Consider the following 22,080-nt stretch of genomic DNA (forward strand, 5'->3'; position numbering starts at 1 on the left):
CAAAATTTATTTAATCATTATATTACATACATATATATAAAAAAATATAAAAATATATATAGCCATTTAAAAACGAGGAATTTATTAAATTACAAAGAGTTAACTATTAGAAATGAAAATAATAAAAAGTATTCATTGGCAACAACGAGACTCGTTTTGATTAGACGATTCTCCTGGTATTCGTAAAATGAACCAATAGAAATTTAGTATACGAAAAAGATATTTGATATTTTGAGAATAAATACATAACGATATATCGATATATATAACGATAAAGCGACCAATGAGCTTTTGCCAACATAGTTGCATTAGCGAATGAAAACAAAGAATGCACGCGATTGGTCTATTCCGTTTATAGATATCATACTCAAAAACAAAAGTATTAACGGATTGGTGATCATATAATTGTATTGTTTATGATTAGAAACAGCGAGCCAACGTAGCGCTGCGATAGCTCGTAGAAACTCCGTGCCAAGCAATGGAGGCTCGTTTTCAATAAAGAATTCCCTTGATTGTACGAAATGTGTTTTTGAGTGTGTGAAAAGTGTAGTTTTCGTGTGATAGTGAGACCTTCCTCAGATATTAACGCCACTGCACACGCTGCCGTAGGTGAGTTTCATTTAAATAATAATCCAAATTTATATATGATATATACCGTTAAATATATCGAACAAAAATTTGCTTCTACGCATTCTTCTGATCATCATTTCGTGTCGCGTACTACGTATTTCAAATATAAATATAACCGACATATATATATACATATATATATACACATATATATACACATATATATATATATAATACGTAAGTGTTTTTTTATGTTTTATATATATATATATATGTATATATATATATTATATATATATATGTATAGGTGTATGTAAGCACGAATAGGACTCGTATGGCGTTGAAATAGAAAACGTAGGACCCAGTAACTTACGTAAGATGTTTTTAAAATTGTAAACTCTATACTGTACGTTTGATTTCTAATACAATGACGAGTTACTTCCATATTGATGTGAACGTTTGACCTTAAAGGGAAATATCTGTCATATCTAACTAGAATATATGTGTGTAGTATATTTAAATATATATATATATTTTTTTTTATTAATTTTTAATTTATAAATAACATCAAATATTAGAAATATTTGAAATATTTGAACGGGAAAAAGAGAAAAAAGAAATAATTCGACCTTTCTGAGAGTACGCGTTGGTACTACGAGAATACGATTTAGGTGTGTATGCGTATGCGTGTGTGTGTGTATGTGTTGGAGCGAAAGTGACAGGGTATACGCTACCATAATTTTTATATGAATACTATAAAAGAAAGAGAGAGAGAGAGAAAGAGATAGATAAATGAATAATTTAAATACGATTTTACTATAACATTTTTATGTTTATTAGCAATGTTGATATTAAATATTTCATTGAAATATTTGAATTAGTTTTTTCAATATTGTTTAGTCAATGAATATAAATTGTTTACACATAATTATATATACATAATAAATAATATTTTTAATTTATGTATGTAATATGAGAAGCAATTAAAGTGATAACAAATGAAATCAGTAAGTATTACATGAAATCAATATTGTGTGTTTTTCTTATCTTAAAACGTGTTCACTTCCAGGAAGAATTAAGATTCGAGTGATAATATGTTGTAATAAGGGATATTGATGTAAACGTTAAGAGATTAATAAATAGATAGATAGACAGATATAAATTAATAGATAGATAAACGTGTGACTTTATTTTCAAATTGATAATTTCTTGATCTTGAGTAATAAATATTACGAATAAATGGTTACAAATGTAATAATCGAGTTTATGCAGAATGATATATATTTTTAAATGATTTGAAAAATTGTGAATAAATTTCATTTAATTTATTCTTTTTTTTTTTTTAACTATCAGTTTTTTTAATCATTTTATTTTAATTTTTTTAATATTATTTAGTAACGCAACCCTGACGCATTTGTCGTTCGAAAAACTCTTCCAATAAATTCGAGTTTCAGTCGAGTTCAGGTCAAATCGAGAGGCCCGGGATTCGAACCCAGGATCTTTCGCATACCGAAAGAACGCTCTACCACTTGAGCCACGAAGAACTGTTTAATGTTTTTAATATCATTTTATAATAAATTTGTTTCAATTTATTAATATAAAAATGATGACTGTGTTAATTAATAATTTTTAATAATAGTTTGAATATATTTTTTTAAATAATTACTTTTTTGTTGAAATATAAGTCACAAAATTACGAAAGTAACGTTAGAATTGAATTCTATCGATTTATTATCTCATTCCATTTATTATTTTTTCTCGTATTTAGATATATTTTTGTAAAAAAAAAAAATCCTAATCTAATCTTTTTTCTTTCTTTTACTTCTCTTTCTCTTTTCATTTTTTTATTTTTTTTTTAAACAGAGATAGTTATCTTTAATCAATCAATAACGATAATAAATAATATTAGTTAAAATAACGATATATTCTTCTCCCCGTTAAAATGGCGGGAAATTTAAAAGTAAAATATTAAATTTGATATTTCTATTATTACTTATTACGCGAATGTGTGTACATTTGTATGCAGTATTATAGCTTATATATATACATTGTAATATAAGATTCAAAGTGGTATGCTTTTGAGATGAACTATTTACAAATTTATCGTGGTTTCCGGCATACCGATAAATAGGGGTCAAACGTCAACGCCCGTTGTTTGCTTTTCTTTTTAGTAAAAGTAGCAAAACCTTCTTTTTTATGCTACTCAACTTTATTTGGTAACCATTTGGTCATTCATTTTGATCATTAATATCTACTCATTATTATTTATTATTATTTATTTTTTTATTTTATTATTATTTATTATTTATTTATTTTTTATTTATTATTATTATTTTATTAATTATATTTATATATTATATATTATATATTTTATATAATAATTTATTTATTATATAATATTAATATAATTTATTAATATTTATTATGTTATTTATATATATAACATTTTTTTTATTAATATTATATATATATTTTTTATTCATACATTTATTATTACATTCATACATTTATTATTACATTCATATATTTTATCAGTATTATATATACAGTAAAATATATTATACAGTAGAATCTTGATTAACCAATACGATCAAGGGGTCAAACTAGGCGGATAAATGAAAGTTCAACGGATAATCGAGTCTAGGGTGGAAATATTTCAAATGTATTTCTTATATGCTTGTGCATAAAATATTGTGTATTGAATATATATATATATATTATAAAATATTATTTATAATATAATAACTGAGAATAAAATTGAAAAGAAACGTGAACAACGTAATTATTATATTGAATAAAAATATGATTATTATTATTGTTTTGTTATATCTTTAATAATTCATTAAAATTTTAATACAACATTTTTATTAAAAATAATATTAAAATAAAATTCTAACCAAAAAAAGTTAGATCTCAATACACATTATTAATATATATATATATATATGTATATACGTGTGTGTAAAATATAGGAAACAATAAACTCGCTCTCTCTTTCTTTTTCCCTTTATTTCTATACCGCAGGTTTTTAAAAACAAAATAAAATTAAAAAAAAAGAGAAAAATAAAGAAAGAGAGACAGAAAAAGAAGTTAATATATCCCAACTTAATTTATTACCGGCTGGAAAAAACCACGAAACATTGATTTCTACTTAATAAAAAAAAAAAAGAAAAAAGAAAGAAAGAAAAAAAAACAAGTAATACAGTACACTGGTCGTCGTGGTATGCAACGTAAAACGTAGATGCATGCATGCATACATGCATACCACGACCGATACTTATTTAACTTATTTGTGGTGGATTTTATAAATAGCATTATTTTCGACTAAAATGTGTAGCGGTAGTAGCAGAGTGTAACAGTAACATAACACCACCAACAGATCAAGTGTGTGTGTGTGTATGTGTGTATGTAAAGGTAGTAGCAACTTCATCATGATCATCATGATCATCAACATCATCATCATCATCATCATGATCATCTACGATCGCATATGTAAACGATGATCAAGCGACACAAATAGACACGCACAAAAGAAGACACACACACATACTACACACTTACAGTGTGTAGTATGTGTATATACACGCATTTCATATATATGGGTTGTATATGCGCGTGTTCGCACGCTTATGCATCTATGCACGTGTATGTGTGGATGTAATGAGAAGGCGTTCGAGTACGACCGCTAGAAATAAGATTAAAATCGATCAAATCCTTCCGTAATACGCTGAGTATTACGGCATCAACTCGATAAGGTAGGATTTCCAATAAAAACAATAATAACAATAACACAACAAGCATAACTCTATAATTAAATTATAATATGTTCATTAATATAATATTTATTTGTTCATTTTATATATCGATTAGTTATGATTAATATTTGACACGTTCCGTGCCAAGCCATTTTTGTCTGACTTGTCGTTCAGGCCATTTCATGTTTAGCGCATTAAATAAATATGACTACGTGTACCACCGGTGGTACACGTGGCCTGAAGATCAAGTTTAACGTGTAAAATAACGTGTTAAATATATGAAAATCAATTGCATTTGTTAGATACATTTTTTATGGTTATGTTACCGTTCGAAGCCGGAAATCCGCTATTGCTAGCAATTCCTAGGCATTGTCAATAATGCACACACACACAAATTTGTTCTTTTTACTATGCTCTTAGAATATTTTTTTTTTTTTATAATGTATTCTTTTCAACGTTACTTAAATAGTAATTTGAATACCAAAGTATTATGTTCAATGCTTAAGAAAAAGTCTGCAAAAATTCTTCTGTTTCCTACATTGTCAAAAAACGATTTGCATTGTTGACAATGCCTAGGAATTGCTAGCAATGACGGATTACCGGTTTTGACGGTAATATATACATTAAATATAGATATGTTTGTTGATGATGATAAAATGTTGTGTAATCAAATAATCGAGATTAAAGAGGTGTTTGGCATAAATAAATTTCAAATTGCAATAACGTTTTAACGGTAAAACAGGGAGGATAATTCGTGCCAATTTATTAGGAAAAACAATGGGGATTTGATATGAGAGTGATATTATTATATTGAGTACTTTTGTGGCTATTTATTTTCGTTGTTTTGATCATCATTGTTGCAATATTTTACGTTACATTACTTATCCTATTATTTTTCTTTATTTCAAGATGTAATACACACCAATAATTACAGGAGACATTTATTTTGTATAAATTAAAAAATGAAAACAAACAAAATGATACACTAAACCTCGTCATAAATAAAAAAAACAAAAAATAAATAAAAGATGAACGATATCTTATTTTTATTATTTTTATTAACTAAATTTCAAGATGACGAGAACTCTACCACAGTTACATCCCTTATTTCTATTAAGACATAAACTAAACGTAAGATTATTTATTTTGTGCAAAAATTAAGAAAATAATTAAAATAAGAAAAATGAATAAATAAAATATACATATTATTTCGTTTAAAATAACTAAAACAATATCTCGCAAGAATTAGATATGAAACATTAATTAACTACTTGAATTATTTCTCAGTTTCAAGATGGCGGACCACGCCAATTACCAATCTCTCCCCTACTCCAAAAAAAATCCAACATGTCTTCTAAAAAAAAGAAAAAAAAAGAACATCGAACGTAGAAAATATTTGAATGAAAATAATAATAAATGAGTAATAGTAATTTGTGGCATATTGTCGAGTCCGTAAGTTTGTGAGCGATTAGTTCGAATAAACGCGGTTAAGCTGTGTGTTGCGCGGCTGTCGCAGTAGTTATATACAAGAGTTTCGTAACAAATATATGTCTGGGATAAAATAGTTAGGGGAGAGAGGGTCGACCTTGCCCCGCAACTCGCTGACTGCCTGCTTGTTGCCAAGCTACACCGTATATATAGACTAGTACTACTCCGCGTACACACACACACACACACACGGTTAAATCTTTACGCGCACGCGACACTCGTATTTACTATTACACACACTACTATACATATAAATGCATACTACACTACTTACACCATTATATTTATCAAACTCACACATACATCAATTGTCGTCGTGAGAGAGGTGTACTCATATAAAAACGAACACACTCTTCAAAGCTTACTTTGTATGCGTTTACATGCTTTTCGTGCTTTCATGTGTATGTGTAGGTGTGTGGGTGCGCACATATAAATCTCTCGTACCATTTAACCACTTCGTTGACGTTACTCATACGTAATATTTACATTTTACGCTGTTAGATTTAATTTTTTGTTTGGTTAATATCCAAATGTAATACTTTCCGCCATTTTTAAATTTAGGGATATTATTTTTTAATTGGATGTAGAGGGGGTTAGTGTTGTTAGGGATAAAATTCAAATATCAATTTCTTCTTATTCTTCTTTGGAGGAGGTGGAGGAGGAGGAAGAGGATCTTTGAAAGATGGTAGCATATGTATTATACTTTACTAGTCTCTATTTTACTTGAAAATGAACGTTTAAGCGAACACTTAAGCGTGTTACTCTAGAACCAAGCGAGGGTAATGATATTATTCCCTTCAAAAAGGTTATAATGGGGCCGAAGTAATCGACCTTTCCAACATTGCCATGAGAGAGAGAGAGAAAGAGAACAACAAGGTGTATTGGGGATGCTTGAAAACTATAATATCCATAACCAGTTAGGTAAAAAATATGATTATGATAAGAAGAAATAATTGATAAGTTCTTTTCGTACGATTTTTTATCATCGTGAGATGGTTAAGATATGAATAAATAAACTAGGAAGATTTATTCGTGAGAAATTGTTGGATTATTCGAAAATATAGGACGAAGGAAAAGTTTTTACATGGATCAAATGTAACTATGTTTTAATCTAATTTTTTAATACAAAATTAGCTTATAAAGTTGTTGAGATATTGAGTAACTGATTTTTTAAAATCATTTACGAACTTTTGAAATTAAATCATCGTGTGTATATAAAAGCGGATGATTGGAATATTTAAAAATAAATTAGGTGAATCAAAAGTTCCTGGGCTTGTCATTTGATTTCAAAATCGTAACATTTGTAGTAGATACTATTTTTTTAGTTTTTCTTTTTTCTGTAAATGAAATAAATCATCAAATAATTAAAAAATATTAAGTGAAACAAAAATTTTCTACATTTAATCCAAACTTCCTATTCCTATATTTAGTTTAAAAATTGCACACACACACGCAAAATAAAAAATCTCGATAACACGAATACTAATCTTTTAAATAAAACTAATTTCGAGGAAAGAAAAAATATCTATCTAGTAACTTTTTTGACTCGCGTTGTTATTACTGCAGTGACATATTTTAATTTCTAATCAAATATATATTGCACATATATATTTTTTTATTATTACTATTATTATTATTAATATCATCATCGTATATATTAATATTGATATCTAGTTATGATTTCGAGGATGCTAATATAATTTGCAACGACTGGAAATGGCTCCTCGAATGTAAGACGGTAGTTAGGAAAACGAGGTCACCGGGTCTTGAAATGCTTCCGTGTGTACTCTAACCAACTAACAAGAGTACACACGTTAGGAACGACATTAAACGTTATATCCGGATAGACCGATATCAAACGATTATTAATATCATAATATAATTCCATTTTTCTTTTTATGATTAATTTATTAAACAAATAAGTATCATTTCCTGTTATATTTCATTTTTCTTTGTTTTGTTAAAACAATTTTGCAATTACAGTTATTAATATATTTTGTCGTATATTCCTAGGTCATGTTATCGCTTTAGAATTATGTTTGTAGAGTTCTCCGTTGAGAGTAAGTGCGAGAGAGAGAGAGAGAGAGAGAGAGAGAAGTTGTCTTATTGATCGTCGACGAGAGAGTTCGGTGTAAGTTAGCTAAGAAACTTGTGTATTACAAATGAAATCCGTTTCTCACTAACTATAAATCCCGATCATCGACAATTCATTATTCTTTCTATACAGAATTTCTTCAAAATGGCGACGAAAATGAAGCAACGGTTTCGTCATACGTAGACAAAAATGTTAGGTTAACCGATAATAAATGTATATGCAATTTTTGAAATTTATTTATTTATTTATTGTTAAGATAACCGCGTGATACGTAATATAGAGTAACTTTTGGTAATGTGAATTTAAAAATGTTTAATTTCTGTAAGGTTTTTTAATTTTTAATTAATTTTATTTAAATAATAAGAATATTAAAGTAGAGAAAATAAAGTTTACATTTAAAAATCTTGTCGAATAATGAAATACGTTCAAATGTTATGACAAAATCAAAATAATAAAATTAAATAAAACGAATATGCGCGTTAGTAGAAGCCATGAATTAGGATTTTTTGGGGGTTATGTTAGTTTAACTGATCGTAGGTCTACTTTAATTGTGTTTACAATCAATGAAATTCGTTTAATAGCAATCGATGTTTTTATATTAAATTTTTAAATTTTTATTTTATTTTATTTTGTTTGTTTTTTTTTCTTGTTTTTTTTTTTCTTTTTTTGAGATAGAAGTGTTCAACTTTAGACGAATCAGCAGTTATATATGTTCGAACCACGTGGTTAATTGTGATAGGTCAACACAGGAATTCTAACCTATCCTTCCTCCAACCCCGTATCAGAAACTACAAATAACACGTTTACTTTCATTTTTATATTCTCAGAATTTAATTAACATAATTGCTATTGCGTATTATTATGCAACTTTGCTTATTACGATTATTTTGTAATTCGTAATTATTGATAAAAAGAAAATAATCGATTGATTAATATACATAAAAAAAAATAAACAAATTATTATTATTATTATTCAATTAGAATATTTGTAAAATGTAAAATTTATGATTAATATTATGTCATTAAATATAAAATGGCCGAGATTTAAAACTGAAAGTAATCGGAGTAATCGAATCGTTTCATATTTGACGACTTAATAATTTATGTTATCTTTCTCGTAAGGCAAATATTAAAAAAAAGGAAAAAAAAAGAAAATAACGTTAAAATATAAATTTAAAAATGTTATCAAGCACTTGTACGTTAAAAAAAAAATAAAAAAAAAACAAATGTATTTAAATATGTTTGAAATATTCTTATTACGTAAATACTTTCGTGCGAGATAATAGATATTTATCGTTAAAAAAAAAAGGTTTTGAAGAAAGAAGCTCATTCATAATACGAGCCAATATATGATAACAAATGTAATATAAATAAATAAAAAACAGTTTATCTGTTTTTTTTTTGCTAGCACATGACACAAACAGAAAAATTTATATACGGTGTTAAAATAATCAAACGTTTGAATACCACGAAATTGTCGGATATTGGTGGTTCAATAGTAGATTAATTTTAATATCAGAAGAGCTTCCTGGTTTTCAGGATATCAATTAGATTATAATAACAATAATGGATTGATAATAATTAACAATAACTAGAAAATATTTATAATAATAATTGGATCCCACTGGTATTACTATTTTTGTTAATCAAATCATTTCTATTTCCTTCTCGTTCCTATTATTAGAAGTATCATTAGTTAGATTATAATAGCATTTGTTCAACGTCATTGCACCTTCTTATCGACAATGCCAATAATACTAATACAAACGTAATACTAAAACATAACAAATTTGTGTAGTTATGTTAGGTTGTGTAGTTAGGTTAGGTTGTGCAGTAGATTAGTCTTACACGTATATACACAAATATGCTTACAAACACATATATATATATATAAAAAGATAAAAAAGTGTTGATGTTAACTTATAACTAAACAAATAAAACTTAATAAAATGAATAAAATAAATTAATGTTAATATATACCAAAACACCAACATTATATTAATACCAACTAATAATGATAACAACAGTCATTAAATATTTAATAATAAATAATTTCAAATCTAATCTCATTCTATTATTATTATTATTATATAATTAAATGCTTTTATTCTTATTTCCTTGTTCTCTATATTTATTTATTAGAAGTAGTATATCATAAGTTAGATTTGAATAACGTTTGTTCAACTTCATTGCACCTTCTTATTGACCATGCCAATTATACTTATACATAACTAGTGTGTACTTTTTTAATTACACATATACACATACACATATTTACATACATGTATAAGTCTAAAGAGAGAGGGAGAGAGAGAGAGAGAAGATTTGACGTTATTCGTCGTTATTTGGTCCTTCTGTTCTCGAGTGACATACTGACGTTCTACTCATCTACACAAGTACTATCTCCTTGTATGCGTTAACATGTCAAGAATACGAGAATAGACTAGAATAGCACGTATGCTTTAAATTATCCTATTCCCTTTTACTTTGCCAACATGTATATTATTCTTCTAACTACTGCCAAATATCTCATTTGCATCGTTCATTTGCATCTCAATGATTAACTTAAATCCATTGTCAAGGTGTTTCATTTATTATTCTATTTATATATTTTATCTAATTTTCTTCATAAATTTATAAACATATTATCCATTATATTTCATTTAACATTATTAACATTATCTGTACACTCATTCATTTGCATCCGAATGATTATCTTAAATTCATTGTCAAGGTGTTTCATTTATTATTCTATTATATATTTTATCTAATTTTCTTCATAAATTATAAACATATTATCCATAATTTCATTTAACATTATTAATATTATCTGTACACTCATTCATTTGCAACTGAATGATTATCTTAAATTCATTGTCAAGGTGTTTCATTTATTATTCTATTTATATTTTATCTAATTTCTTCATAAATTTATAAACATATTATCCATAATATTTCATTTAACATTATTAACATTATCTGTACACTCATTCATTTGCATCCGAATGATTATCTTAAATTCATTGTCAAGGTGTTTCATTTATTATTCTATTTATATATTTTATTTAATTTTCTTCATAAATTTATAAACATATTATCCATTATATTTCATTTAACATTATTAACATTATCTGTACACTCATTCATTTGCATCTGAATGATTATCTTAAATTCATTGTCAAGGTGTTTCATTTATTATTCTATTTATATTTTATCTAATTTTCTTCAAAAATTATAAACATATTATACATAATATTTCATTTAACATTATTAACATTATCTGTACACTCATTCATTTGCATCCGAATGATTATCTTAAATTCATTGTCAAGGTGTTTCATTTATTATTCTATTTATATATTTTATCTAATTTTCTTCATAAATTTATAAATCATAATATTTCATTATTCTATATCTTCTTAACATTATCTGTACATTCATTTACATACACATACACACATGTATATATATCATCTATTCAAATAGGTTCATACAAACATATCTATACATACATATTACATATATCTAACATGTAACACACATACACATGCATATGCATATTCATATACATCAATTACATGTGCACGCACACACACACAGATTATTTACATACACATACATATGAATATATTTACACTGTCAGATAGAAAAATGCAATGTGTGTACACATGCATGTATAAGTGCATACAAATATACAACAAACATGTTTGTAGTGAAGTTGAAAACACAACGCGTTTGAGGATTGTTCTTCTTTATTCAAGCATCTTGACCTAAGTCAAAAGAAGTATTCGATTATGGAAGTAATTTCTCTATTCGAATCATTCTTGTATACACGTTTATTATGTGTGCGTAGGTGTATACCAGTAGATCGTTACTTTCGATAGATAAATAGATCTAAAGAAGTAATCTAAGTTGACTTGTGAACTGATCGATCGTTAAAAAAAAAAATTGAAATCTAGTCGAACAAGTTCGACCTTGAAAATACCTGACACCTTTATCGTCTTATGTATTTGTGTTTGTATGTGTGTGTGTGTATAATATAACGATAAATGTGGAAATATGTTAAATGCTGTTTTCATGTATATGTATATATTTCTGACTACGTAATTATTATTGTTTTTCTTTTTTTTTTTCTTTTTTTTTTCTTCTTTTTTTTATACGACGATCAAGAATTTGCATAGTCGAGATTATTTATATCGAAAGGAAAATTTTTTGGTACGATCTTCCTTCCTTTTTGTTGTTGTTTTGTTTTTTTTTTTATTTCTTGCAAATGTTGTGTCGTGTTGTTTCTTTGATTATTTTCTGTTTTCTCTTTCTTTCTTTCTTTTTTCCTTAACATTTTAACGAACCGTTTTAATGAAGGCAGTATTTTATGCTCCGTTATATTTTTTCTTTTTCCTATTTCCTCTTGCGTTCTCTCTTTTGCGTTATTAGTTTTATAAATAATATATTTTCTTTTTATTTTTAATTCATTTTTTATTTTTATATTTGGATTATTTATTTATTTTATATCAATTTTTGGTTTGTTATTTTTTGATGATCGTTTTTTTTTTATGAATATAAAGTTCAAACTCGTATTGGTTTTGTGCTATTTTTAATATTTGTTATTGATTTATTTTTTGTGGAAATTGTTATTCTTGAATTGTTTCGATGAATATAAAATTCGTGTTGTATTTTTTTAGAGTTTCTGATTGGCCAATCACAAACTTTGTTACATGGGAACTTTAATAACTTCGCGATGGTTAGATATATTTTTCTTATTATTTGAATTTTTAATTGTAACGTTCTTCATATTTTTCTTTTATACATTATACGTATTATTTTTAATTTGTTTAGTTCTCTAATTATATTTTTAAAGTCCGTTACTGCTACACAACATTTATTATGCTTTTTTCTCGTATTGTTATTTAGTTTGTTCTTTCTCCGAATAAAAAAAAAAACAATTTGCAGTATTGAAAATTTGTATGAAAAAGAACATTCAAAAATTCCGCTTTTCAATAACCAACCAATCACAATCATTCATTATCTCACCAACATCATGGCGACATTCAACTCCATTATTTAATATTTCTACCAATGAGAAAATGAAAACAAAAAAAGAATCAATGCAGCACATTAATTAAAAATTCACGTTTAGAAAAAAACTAACCAATCACGATCATTCATTATTCTTACCATACCGTAACAATATTTAATCCTACTATTGAATATTTATACGAATAAAACAAAACAAAAAAAAAAGAGGAAACAATGCGCTTCTTCAATTAAAAACAAAACCACAAAATAATTCGTCTTGCAACGAACGAATTCAAAATGAAGGATTTAAAATTGGCGCTTCGCATTGAGCGAACCAATCAGAATCTTAGCTTCCCCTTCAGAGAACTTGGTTTCTGTCGTTCCTCGGGCAATTGAACTCCTTCACGGTGAAGAGATAGACTATATCTGGTCACGCAGGTTTTCCCGCGTCATAAACGACAGCATCTTGGAGCGTGAACGTAGCTCCATGTCCTCCGTACGATAGTATTTACATCTTTCTCTTCTTCCTTCGCCACGCTTACCAAGGTAAATACAAAGCAAATCTTAGTCTTTCTTCTTCCTCTTCTTCTTCTTCATCATCGATGCAACTTAACGTTTAAGAATAGTATACGATACGCGCCAAGAAACAACACTCTGTGTATTCCTGAGAAAACTGATCTCTTCAAACTTTACGACACCTTAAACAAAAGAATTATCCACGGTTTTTAGTTTGTTTTTATATAACAAATGAGAATTCACTTGGAAAAATTTTGCGAATTCCACTCCCTCTCTTACTACACTTTTTTTCTTTTGTTCTTCTTCTTCTCTTTCTCTCTTTCGTCTGGAAACCGAGAAGGTACCGTTGTATCGTCCTTGAAACGAAACACCCGATATATTGCCGGAACGCTGGCTAAGCACAAGAGAAGCCGCAGCAGCAGCAGCAACAACATCGTGTTGCATCTTTTCATTCTTGCATACCTAAACTCTGACGTTTGTGTCTCTTTATTTAAAACAAATTCAGCTATACGAATATATATATATATATATTTATTCTATACATGACATATAAATATATATTTTTTTAAATATATATCGATGACAGAATAAAATTAATATAGAAAAGAAAATGGCGGTGAAGGAAGTGGTAGAGGGGTAGGAAAAAAAAATGAAAAGCTGAGTTTTGGTGGGGGAAACACTTCCGTACGAGATGCTTGCACCGAGTTAGATAATACACCTTCCTGAACTTCCGCTCTCTTCGTAATTGACAGGTTGCGTTCATAATAGATCGCTGCCTTCGCAGATGCATCGATTCACTTCCATCGTGTATATATATTATATATATATATTATAACCTATACACTACCATGGTCATATATATTCCGATCATAAAATATGATATGCGTGGCATATTATTTCCGCATGAGTTCAAATCCATATCTATTTTTTTTTTCTCTCTTTTTTTTTTTTTGCGTATTTAATACTCATCGCTAATAATTTAGGAAAAACATTTAAGTGAATTAATTACTTCGTAATTAATCAAACGTATATACGGTGATATTATTAATTACATCGATTGTTGGGGAAAGAATTAAAAGATGGTACGAGAAAAATTATAATGCAAATAAACGAATAATATCGTTCAATTATATTCCCCATTCATTAGAGATTTTATGGGTTAATCTTTCAAAGCAATTAACTATTTTCGTAATTAGCAGAATATTTTTGCAATTCTCTATGTCATTTTTCTATGATGTATACATCATAGAATACGATTGAAATGCAACGTGATGATCATCGAAAGAAAAAAAAATAAAAGATATATCGTATAAATGGTGGCGCGGGGCGGGGGGGGGGGAAGTAGAATATGCGTCGCATATTTGGATGATTAATCTATCAAAAATGGTGTATATTATTTAACTGAGAAAAAATAAATTAATCAAATTTAAAAGAATGAAATTTTGAATCTCTCTAGGATATAAGAATTTTTAATTGGAACTAGGAGAAGAAGGGAGAAGACTATCTGCGAAGTTATAAAAGGGCAGACGTGCGCCAGAGGGAACAGCGAGGCGCGTTTGCTGCCTCCTAGCTGCTGCCACGTATATACGTGCGAAGGTTCTCTCTCTCTCTCTCTTTCTCACTTGTGTGTGTGTGAGCGCGCGCGCGCAGGTACGGGCGGCACGTGCACTCACTCATATAGGCACCACTTCATACTAGGTACGTATATATATATATCTTACTCTTTCTCGGTCTCTCTCTCTCTCTCCCGCGAGCGCGCACACACATACACACACACACACAACATACGCACGCGTATCTGGCAGATCAATAATTTCTGATACTCGCAAATGTCGCATTTAAAATACAGGCTTTACGGCGCACCAACCGTACTACTACTTCATTCTTTTGAAAGCAACGTTTTTCCTAGAGAAGTAGAAAGAAGATGTGGTCTAATAGGTGGAATTGGGTGGGGTGGGAAGGGGGGAGGCTGAAAGGTTTGAGATTTTTTTGGAACGTACGAAAAAGATCGGTTTCTTTGTCGTCGTTGTAAGTAGTAATAGAGTAGTAGTAGTATGGTATTAGTATGGTGGTAGTAGTAGTAAGAGTTTAGCTGTGTAGTGTATTTGTGTAGTAGTGTTGTGTCGTCGACGTTTGCGTGGAATCGAAAGGCGGCACGGCGCAGCGAATCAGCCAATCGGCGATTCGATGTCGAGTAAGAGAGAGACAGAGAATCAGTGAGAAAGAAAGAGAGTAAGAGAGATAGAGAGAGTGAGGGGGAGAGGAGTCGACCGACACGACGAGTTAGAAGATTGCATGCGTTCCTGTTCCATAAGAACGAAGAAATAGCGAAAATTCAAGCTTCCACGACCTTTTTTTTTCTATATATTTTTGTAATTTCTTTCTTTTATTTATCGGTTATATTTAATGAGTTAATTTTGTATGGAAACGTTTTAATCGAATTTTCATTGATATTCTTTTTTTGAACGCGCAAGGAAACTACGAGAGTCAGTTTATAAATTTAAAAATATGAATAAAGAGTTCTATTTGTATAAGGAACAATGGAATATTTTCAATATCGATTTGAATAATTCACTTATACAATGATATATGAGATCATATTCTTATTATAAATTATTACGTATTGATAATTAATAATGATGATAATACTAATACTTCATTCTTTGTAGATATATATATATAAAATTGAAAAAAAAGAAAAAAAATGATTCAAGAGACGGTTTCTTACTTTAAAATTGAAAACATTGATTCGCGTATAAACGCGTGTTCTCAAAGTAAAGTAAAATAAATAATATGATTTATCCTATGAGAGAAGAATATATGTAATATATATATACTCTTGTGAAATTCAAAAATGGCCGCTGCGAATATCCAAGAGACGTACAAATAGAGCCTCCTCCCTTCTTATTCTTATTCATATTAGAAAGAACGTAGGTAAGAATTTACAAAATCTTCCATCAGAATCTTCAATCGATTCGATTCAAATCGAATTTGAAATAATTATTGTATTTGAATCTTCGAAAGATCAATCAAAAAATATCGTGTTTGCATTAAAGCGATCATTTCCCTTGTCGATCGTACCACCATTGTTGGTACCACCTTCACCTCTTTCCCCACTCCACTTCCTAACCCCTTCCTTCCCGCTCCTCATCCTATAAATAGTATCGTTAGATTTTCCCGGTTTTCAATGACCGTCGGCACCACGGGTGTCGCTGCGGGTGTCGCCACTGGTTCTCTGTAGATCTCGCAGTCGCTGGCTGTGTCGTCGTCGTCGTCGTCGTTGTTTCGTCGTTGTCATCGTAGTCGTGTGTGGTGCTAGTGCTGCTGCTACTGCTGCTGCTGCTGCTGCTAATGGTGGTGGTAGTAGTGGTGGTGCTGCTGGTAGTACCGTGTTGCGTCAATGTGAAGGATCTTCGGTAGTCTCTGGCGTTTCTGCACGAATGTGAACGGAATAGTTGTGCAGCAGATCGCTCCCAAACGCGAGGGAGAATGGTCGCTCATAGGAATAACCTCTAGCGATCTTAATACGCTCCGCTTTTCTGTGCGTTATCAAACAAAATAAGCTTCGCGTAGACTGATTTTCTTCTTCGTGGGCTCTCGAAGCTAAGTAAGTCTATTTTTTATTAACTTTTTCATCTTGTTGATCAATTTTAAGGTATCCATGACGCGTCATGATTAACATTTACCATGTCCAAATTTTGCATGTCTACTCCTCTCTTCTTCGAGATGATATTTTATGTATATATATATATATATATATATATATATATATATATATATATTTATTTTATTTAGTTTTGTTTGGGCTATTATTATTAATATTATTAATATTGTTTAAACTGTTAGGGACTACTCGTACTGATTCCTGTTGAATCTAAGTACTATTACTAATAGTAATATTTATTATTACACTACTGCTACTACTATTAATACTAATATACTCTCGAAAGTACCGACTTGCTAGTATTTTTAGGCTTCCTAGTGGTTCTATTTATTACTATATTATTACTACGTATATGTAAACGCATCATTTGGTGTATCTTTTTGTTCTCACTTAATTTTTGTGCGACGTGTCCATCGAAAACGCGCCCAGTCATCAGCGGAACAGGAACGAACTTGTTAGAGAAATGCACATTCGCTTCTATAAGTTTTAAGTTGTAGTTTCAATTCTTATGTTGGCCAACAGTGGTTGGCCATTGTTAGGTTAGGATTTGTGTAGTGGAATAGTAACAAGTCGCCATGGTCTGTATGAAATTAATTTTTGTGTAATAATACTCATATTTTATATCTATATTATATATATATTATTATATTATATATTTATTATTAATATTATTATTAGATATATTAATATATTATATATTAATAATATTATAGAGAATATTATTATTATTATTATTATTTATTTATTTAATTAATTTTTTTTATTAACCTATTGGTTAATAGATATATTACACTTGTACACGTGGAATTTACGTATAAAAGTAAATTGCACTTTTATACATGAATTGGAACATACAAGTGGTGGAATTATTATTTCTTAAGATGAATTATTTCTGCAATGTTCATTTTTAGTTTTATTTTTTTGTGTGAATTTATGAAATCATTATTATTATATATATAATATATAAGGTATATAGGCATATAATATATAAGGTTATAATGGTATATATATATGGTTATTTGTGGTTATTTGAATAATAATTTGTCGACAATATATTGAATATATAATTAAAATATATAATTCGAATATATATTTATCGACAATAAATGCACTTATTTATGAGATTTCATATCTGGTGCAACATTTTCAAAAATTAGGTTAGGGTAAACTTTTTATTGTATTACATTATCGTAGTACATTTTTAAATCTGAACGATAACTATGATGATCATTGTTATTATTGAATTTATCACTAGATTACTTATGTCGGTTAATAATATATCAGTCAGGTTGTATATCAGATCACTTTTATATAGATAAGTTTATTACTTATTGCAGATCTCTACTGGCATGGAGCTGGGAGCGCACTGATAGTGATAATTTATGAGGTTAGTATGATATTAGTTTACTTATTTTTCTTTTCCTTAACGTTCAATGTTTAAATAGTTTAACTTACCAACGTTGAAAACAAGAGATTAAAATATTAATCGGTCTAACGTTATATGCGGAGAAATAATTTTCTTATTCAGATCTTGGTTTCTATGCATTGCCTGCCAAAGAAGAACTGAGCCCAATGTTTCCACACAATTCTAGTTCACATGAGATTTCTACAGAAACAAATGCCTTCGTACAAAATTCCATGGTAAGAGTAATTTTATTTTATATCATCGCTTATTAATCCCTTGCATTATGATTTAATACATTGAACTGCGTGCCAAAGTCTGTGCTATATTTCATACTTTTTTATGTTGGACCCATAAGATTTTGGCACAGGTTTCAATCGTAAAGCATATTACTAATTTCATGCGTTGTTGTAATGGGTTAATTACTTGAATTTTTATTGGTTAATTTTGTTTATTTATTTGTTAATATTTCAGGGGGATGTAGTAGTATTAGAGGAAACCAGTCTGTATTGGGGGGGGAAATGGGAAAGATCAGAATACTTCAGGTACTGTGATATCGAATTCATAAACAGCAACAAGATGGCAGTATGTACTGACCATCGGAAAGCTACCGCCGCCAATGACTCTTCAACCGTCCTGCCAAGCCAAACCAGTGAGTAACTTTATGTTTGTTATCATGTGTTTATACTCCGTCGCTTAGATTATCATGAAATTAATCTTTTCGTTGAAATTGTGTAGAGACGCATTATTTATTTTTTTTAAAGATTATATGTTCGTTAAGCTGAAGAGATTCATGGGATCAGCTGTAGTTATTGTTGAGATTGTTAGATTCATTTTTTAACACTTTTTTAACACTAATTTTCCAACTGTACGAAAATCGTCGATAGCTAAAAGCCGATTAATAGGCTAGCGGTCGATAAAGTGTTAAAAATTATAACCAGCCAAGAAAGTATAAAAAAATTATTATTTTTAATAGTGTATATTTATCTTATAGGTGAGTTAAGCTCAGCTGGTATAGGTAAGGCCTGCCAGTCAGTGGCGCCAGTAACCACAACAAATCCAACAAATCTCTTTCTAACTTACGATAATAATAAGATAAATAACCACAACAATGCAGAACATAATCATCACAAGTACAGAAAGCAAAACACACTGGGCTTGCTTGGTCAGCTGGGCAGCTCCGCCAATAACTCTAAGTCTACTTTTAAGACATTAAGTGATAATAAGGATAGCTTTAGAGATGTAAGAGTTAGGGTACTAAGCGTAAATGTACATCTACAAGTTACACGGGGTGAAGCGTATTGCACCGTTGGGGTACCTAGCCTAGTTAGGATACCCAAGTCTGATTGCCCCCAATGGTTGCTATGCCTCCCTAACTCTGTCAACAGTTACTCGTTACTAGGGTTCCGCCTTGAGCTAGGCGACAACAATAAGTTTAAGGCTCATTTTAGTTTAATAAAAAATAATAATAATAACTCCAAGTCTGTGATATTGCTCAGCTCAATCAGGAACAGTGACCATTGTTTCCTGCTTGGCGGTGGTCCTGTCGAGATAGATGCTATTACTCGGAAATTCGGTATTATAAAGGATGTTGCAAAGAGATGGAAACTACTAGGTCATAAGTGTGCCCTGGTTATTATCAATTCTCATGAGACATCTAGACTGCTAATAATGAGACGTTATTGCAAAACGTCTAACGATAATTGTAACGTTGTTCGATTAACGTTAGCTCTCGATATATTATGGAACCTATTATTAAAGTCGCATTTCGGTGGCATCGATTTATTAATATCGGTTACCATAATAATAATAAGCGAACAGAATTTAGCGATATTCACCGCCAGTTCTTCCATTACGCTTATCGTTTCTGAAAACGAAGTAACTGACCACATCTCGCAATCTTTCCTGGAAAATCTCAAGCAACTCCGTGTACAATCTTTTACTTCTCCATTATCTAATGTCACTGTTACCGAGCTGATGCAACGCATATGTGTTCCAATATTAAAAAAGTGTAAGGGTAATTATAATAATAATAATAATTATAATTATAATAATAATAATAATAATGATAATGAATATTATAAGAAGAACATTAGCATCGGTAGTAGTATTGAAGATGAAATTAATAGTAGTAACAATAATCCAGATGTTATTGAAGACATTGTTGACGTCGCTGTGTGCTACAAGACTAGTTGTATAATTACTAATAATGTTAGGATCTTAGGGTCTCAAAATGATGGTATTAGTCGTACCGAAGCAACAATATTTACTGTTGGTGCTCTTTCATTTCAGGATAATAATAAGTCTAACAAACGTATAAATACTAGTTATAAGATTAGCGATTATAGTAGATCAGTGGATTCTGATCTTCAATCTAATTTTACCATTAAGTCTGTATCTAAGTCTACGTTAAAAGATAAAATTAGAAATAAGTGTGAAATGTCTCAGACCGCTCGATTTAACGAATCTGACAAGAAAAAGCAAGTTAGGTTGGCTGCCAACATTCCTATAATGACTACCTGCGAGCCTACGATGACGCTTACAAGCCAATCAGCCACCATCACATCCCAAACAATCGGTGTACCTGTATGTCGAGCGGATAATCATCGCATATGTGACGATGGGATGCGATCAGAATTTTTCAATACATTTCAGAATGACCAAAAAATATTTATCCAGCGTATGATGTTGTTGTCTACTTTAATATCGTATCTACGCTATTTAATATGTGCTTATCAAAAAGCATATAAAAAGGACGGAACGAAAGATAAAAATCTATTGGGACGAATAAAGCATTTATTGAATATATATTTCAATAAATCAAAACGAGAATTAAACAAGATATACGAGCCAATATTAAGCTACAAACAACGATGGGGTATTTCAACGATATTAAAATTAGCAGGAGGTGGTGAAAGTTCGTTAAATAGTGGAGGAGCTACTAATTGGGGTTCTACGCAAACTACTGCACCCAATAATAATAATACTAATCAATCAGGATGGGTTGGTACACCAGGAAATGCACCTGGTAATGCTGGAACACCTAGCAATTGGGGTGGAAATTCTGTCAACAGATCAGTCTCTGGTAATCCAAATCAAAATCAGAATCAAGGCCCACCTGGTACACAAAATACATCAGGTAAATTCAATATCAATTATATATTTCTAATATATATCTATATATATATTTTAATATTTATAAATATTATTATTTTTATTCATAGGAAACGTAAATAAAGTTAATAATCCGAATCAACAATCGAATCAGCAATCTGGTCCACCTACCTCTCAGTCAAATTCTTCTCAAGGGAATCAGAATAGTAGTCAATGGTCTCAGGGAAAATCTAATAATCCAGGTGGTCCAGGACAAAATCCACAAAACAATAATAACAGCGTACAACAACAATCGGGAAGTTCTACTGGTGGTAACAATCCATCTAATAACAACGCGCAAGGATCTGTGAGTAGCGGAAACACATCGGCTAGTAATAATCCATCGACTAAGCAACAGCTCGAACAATTGAATACGATGAGGGAAGCGCTTTTTAGTCAAGACGGATGGGGCTGTGTAAGT

The 22,080-nt window shown here is 29.6% G+C and overlaps 1 protein-coding gene across 13 annotated transcripts in view; it reads left to right on the top strand.

Annotated features, from left to right (window-relative positions):
* The first annotated feature begins 436 nt into the window (after positions 1-436).
* The window catches only part of LOC122515415 (trinucleotide repeat-containing gene 6C protein), a 30,231-nt gene continuing 8,587 nt past the window's right edge, over positions 437-22,080 (top strand). For 3 of the 13 annotated variants that reach the window (XM_043632738.1, XM_043632750.1, XM_043632751.1), the window contains exons 1-6: positions 437-609; positions 18,442-18,491; positions 18,633-18,745; positions 18,981-19,158; positions 19,501-21,645; positions 21,731-22,074. In XM_043632738.1, the coding sequence (XP_043488673.1) occupies positions 18,677-18,745; positions 18,981-19,158; positions 19,501-21,645; positions 21,731-22,074 (2,736 nt within the window). In that variant the 5' untranslated portion in view covers positions 437-609; positions 18,442-18,491; positions 18,633-18,676. Of the gene's footprint in view, positions 610-13,180; positions 13,471-14,896; positions 15,139-16,692; positions 17,048-18,441; positions 18,492-18,632; positions 18,746-18,980; positions 19,159-19,500; positions 21,646-21,730; positions 22,075-22,080 lie in introns of those variants that run through there. The other 10 variants (XM_043632740.1, XM_043632747.1, XM_043632744.1 and 7 more) reach the window with 10 other exon arrangements.

The sequence above is a fragment of the Polistes fuscatus genome, unplaced genomic scaffold (genome assembly GCF_010416935.1).
Source record: "Polistes fuscatus isolate 324 unplaced genomic scaffold, CU_Pfus_HIC Scaffold18, whole genome shotgun sequence".
Lineage (NCBI taxonomy): Eukaryota > Metazoa > Arthropoda > Insecta > Hymenoptera > Vespidae > Polistes > Polistes fuscatus.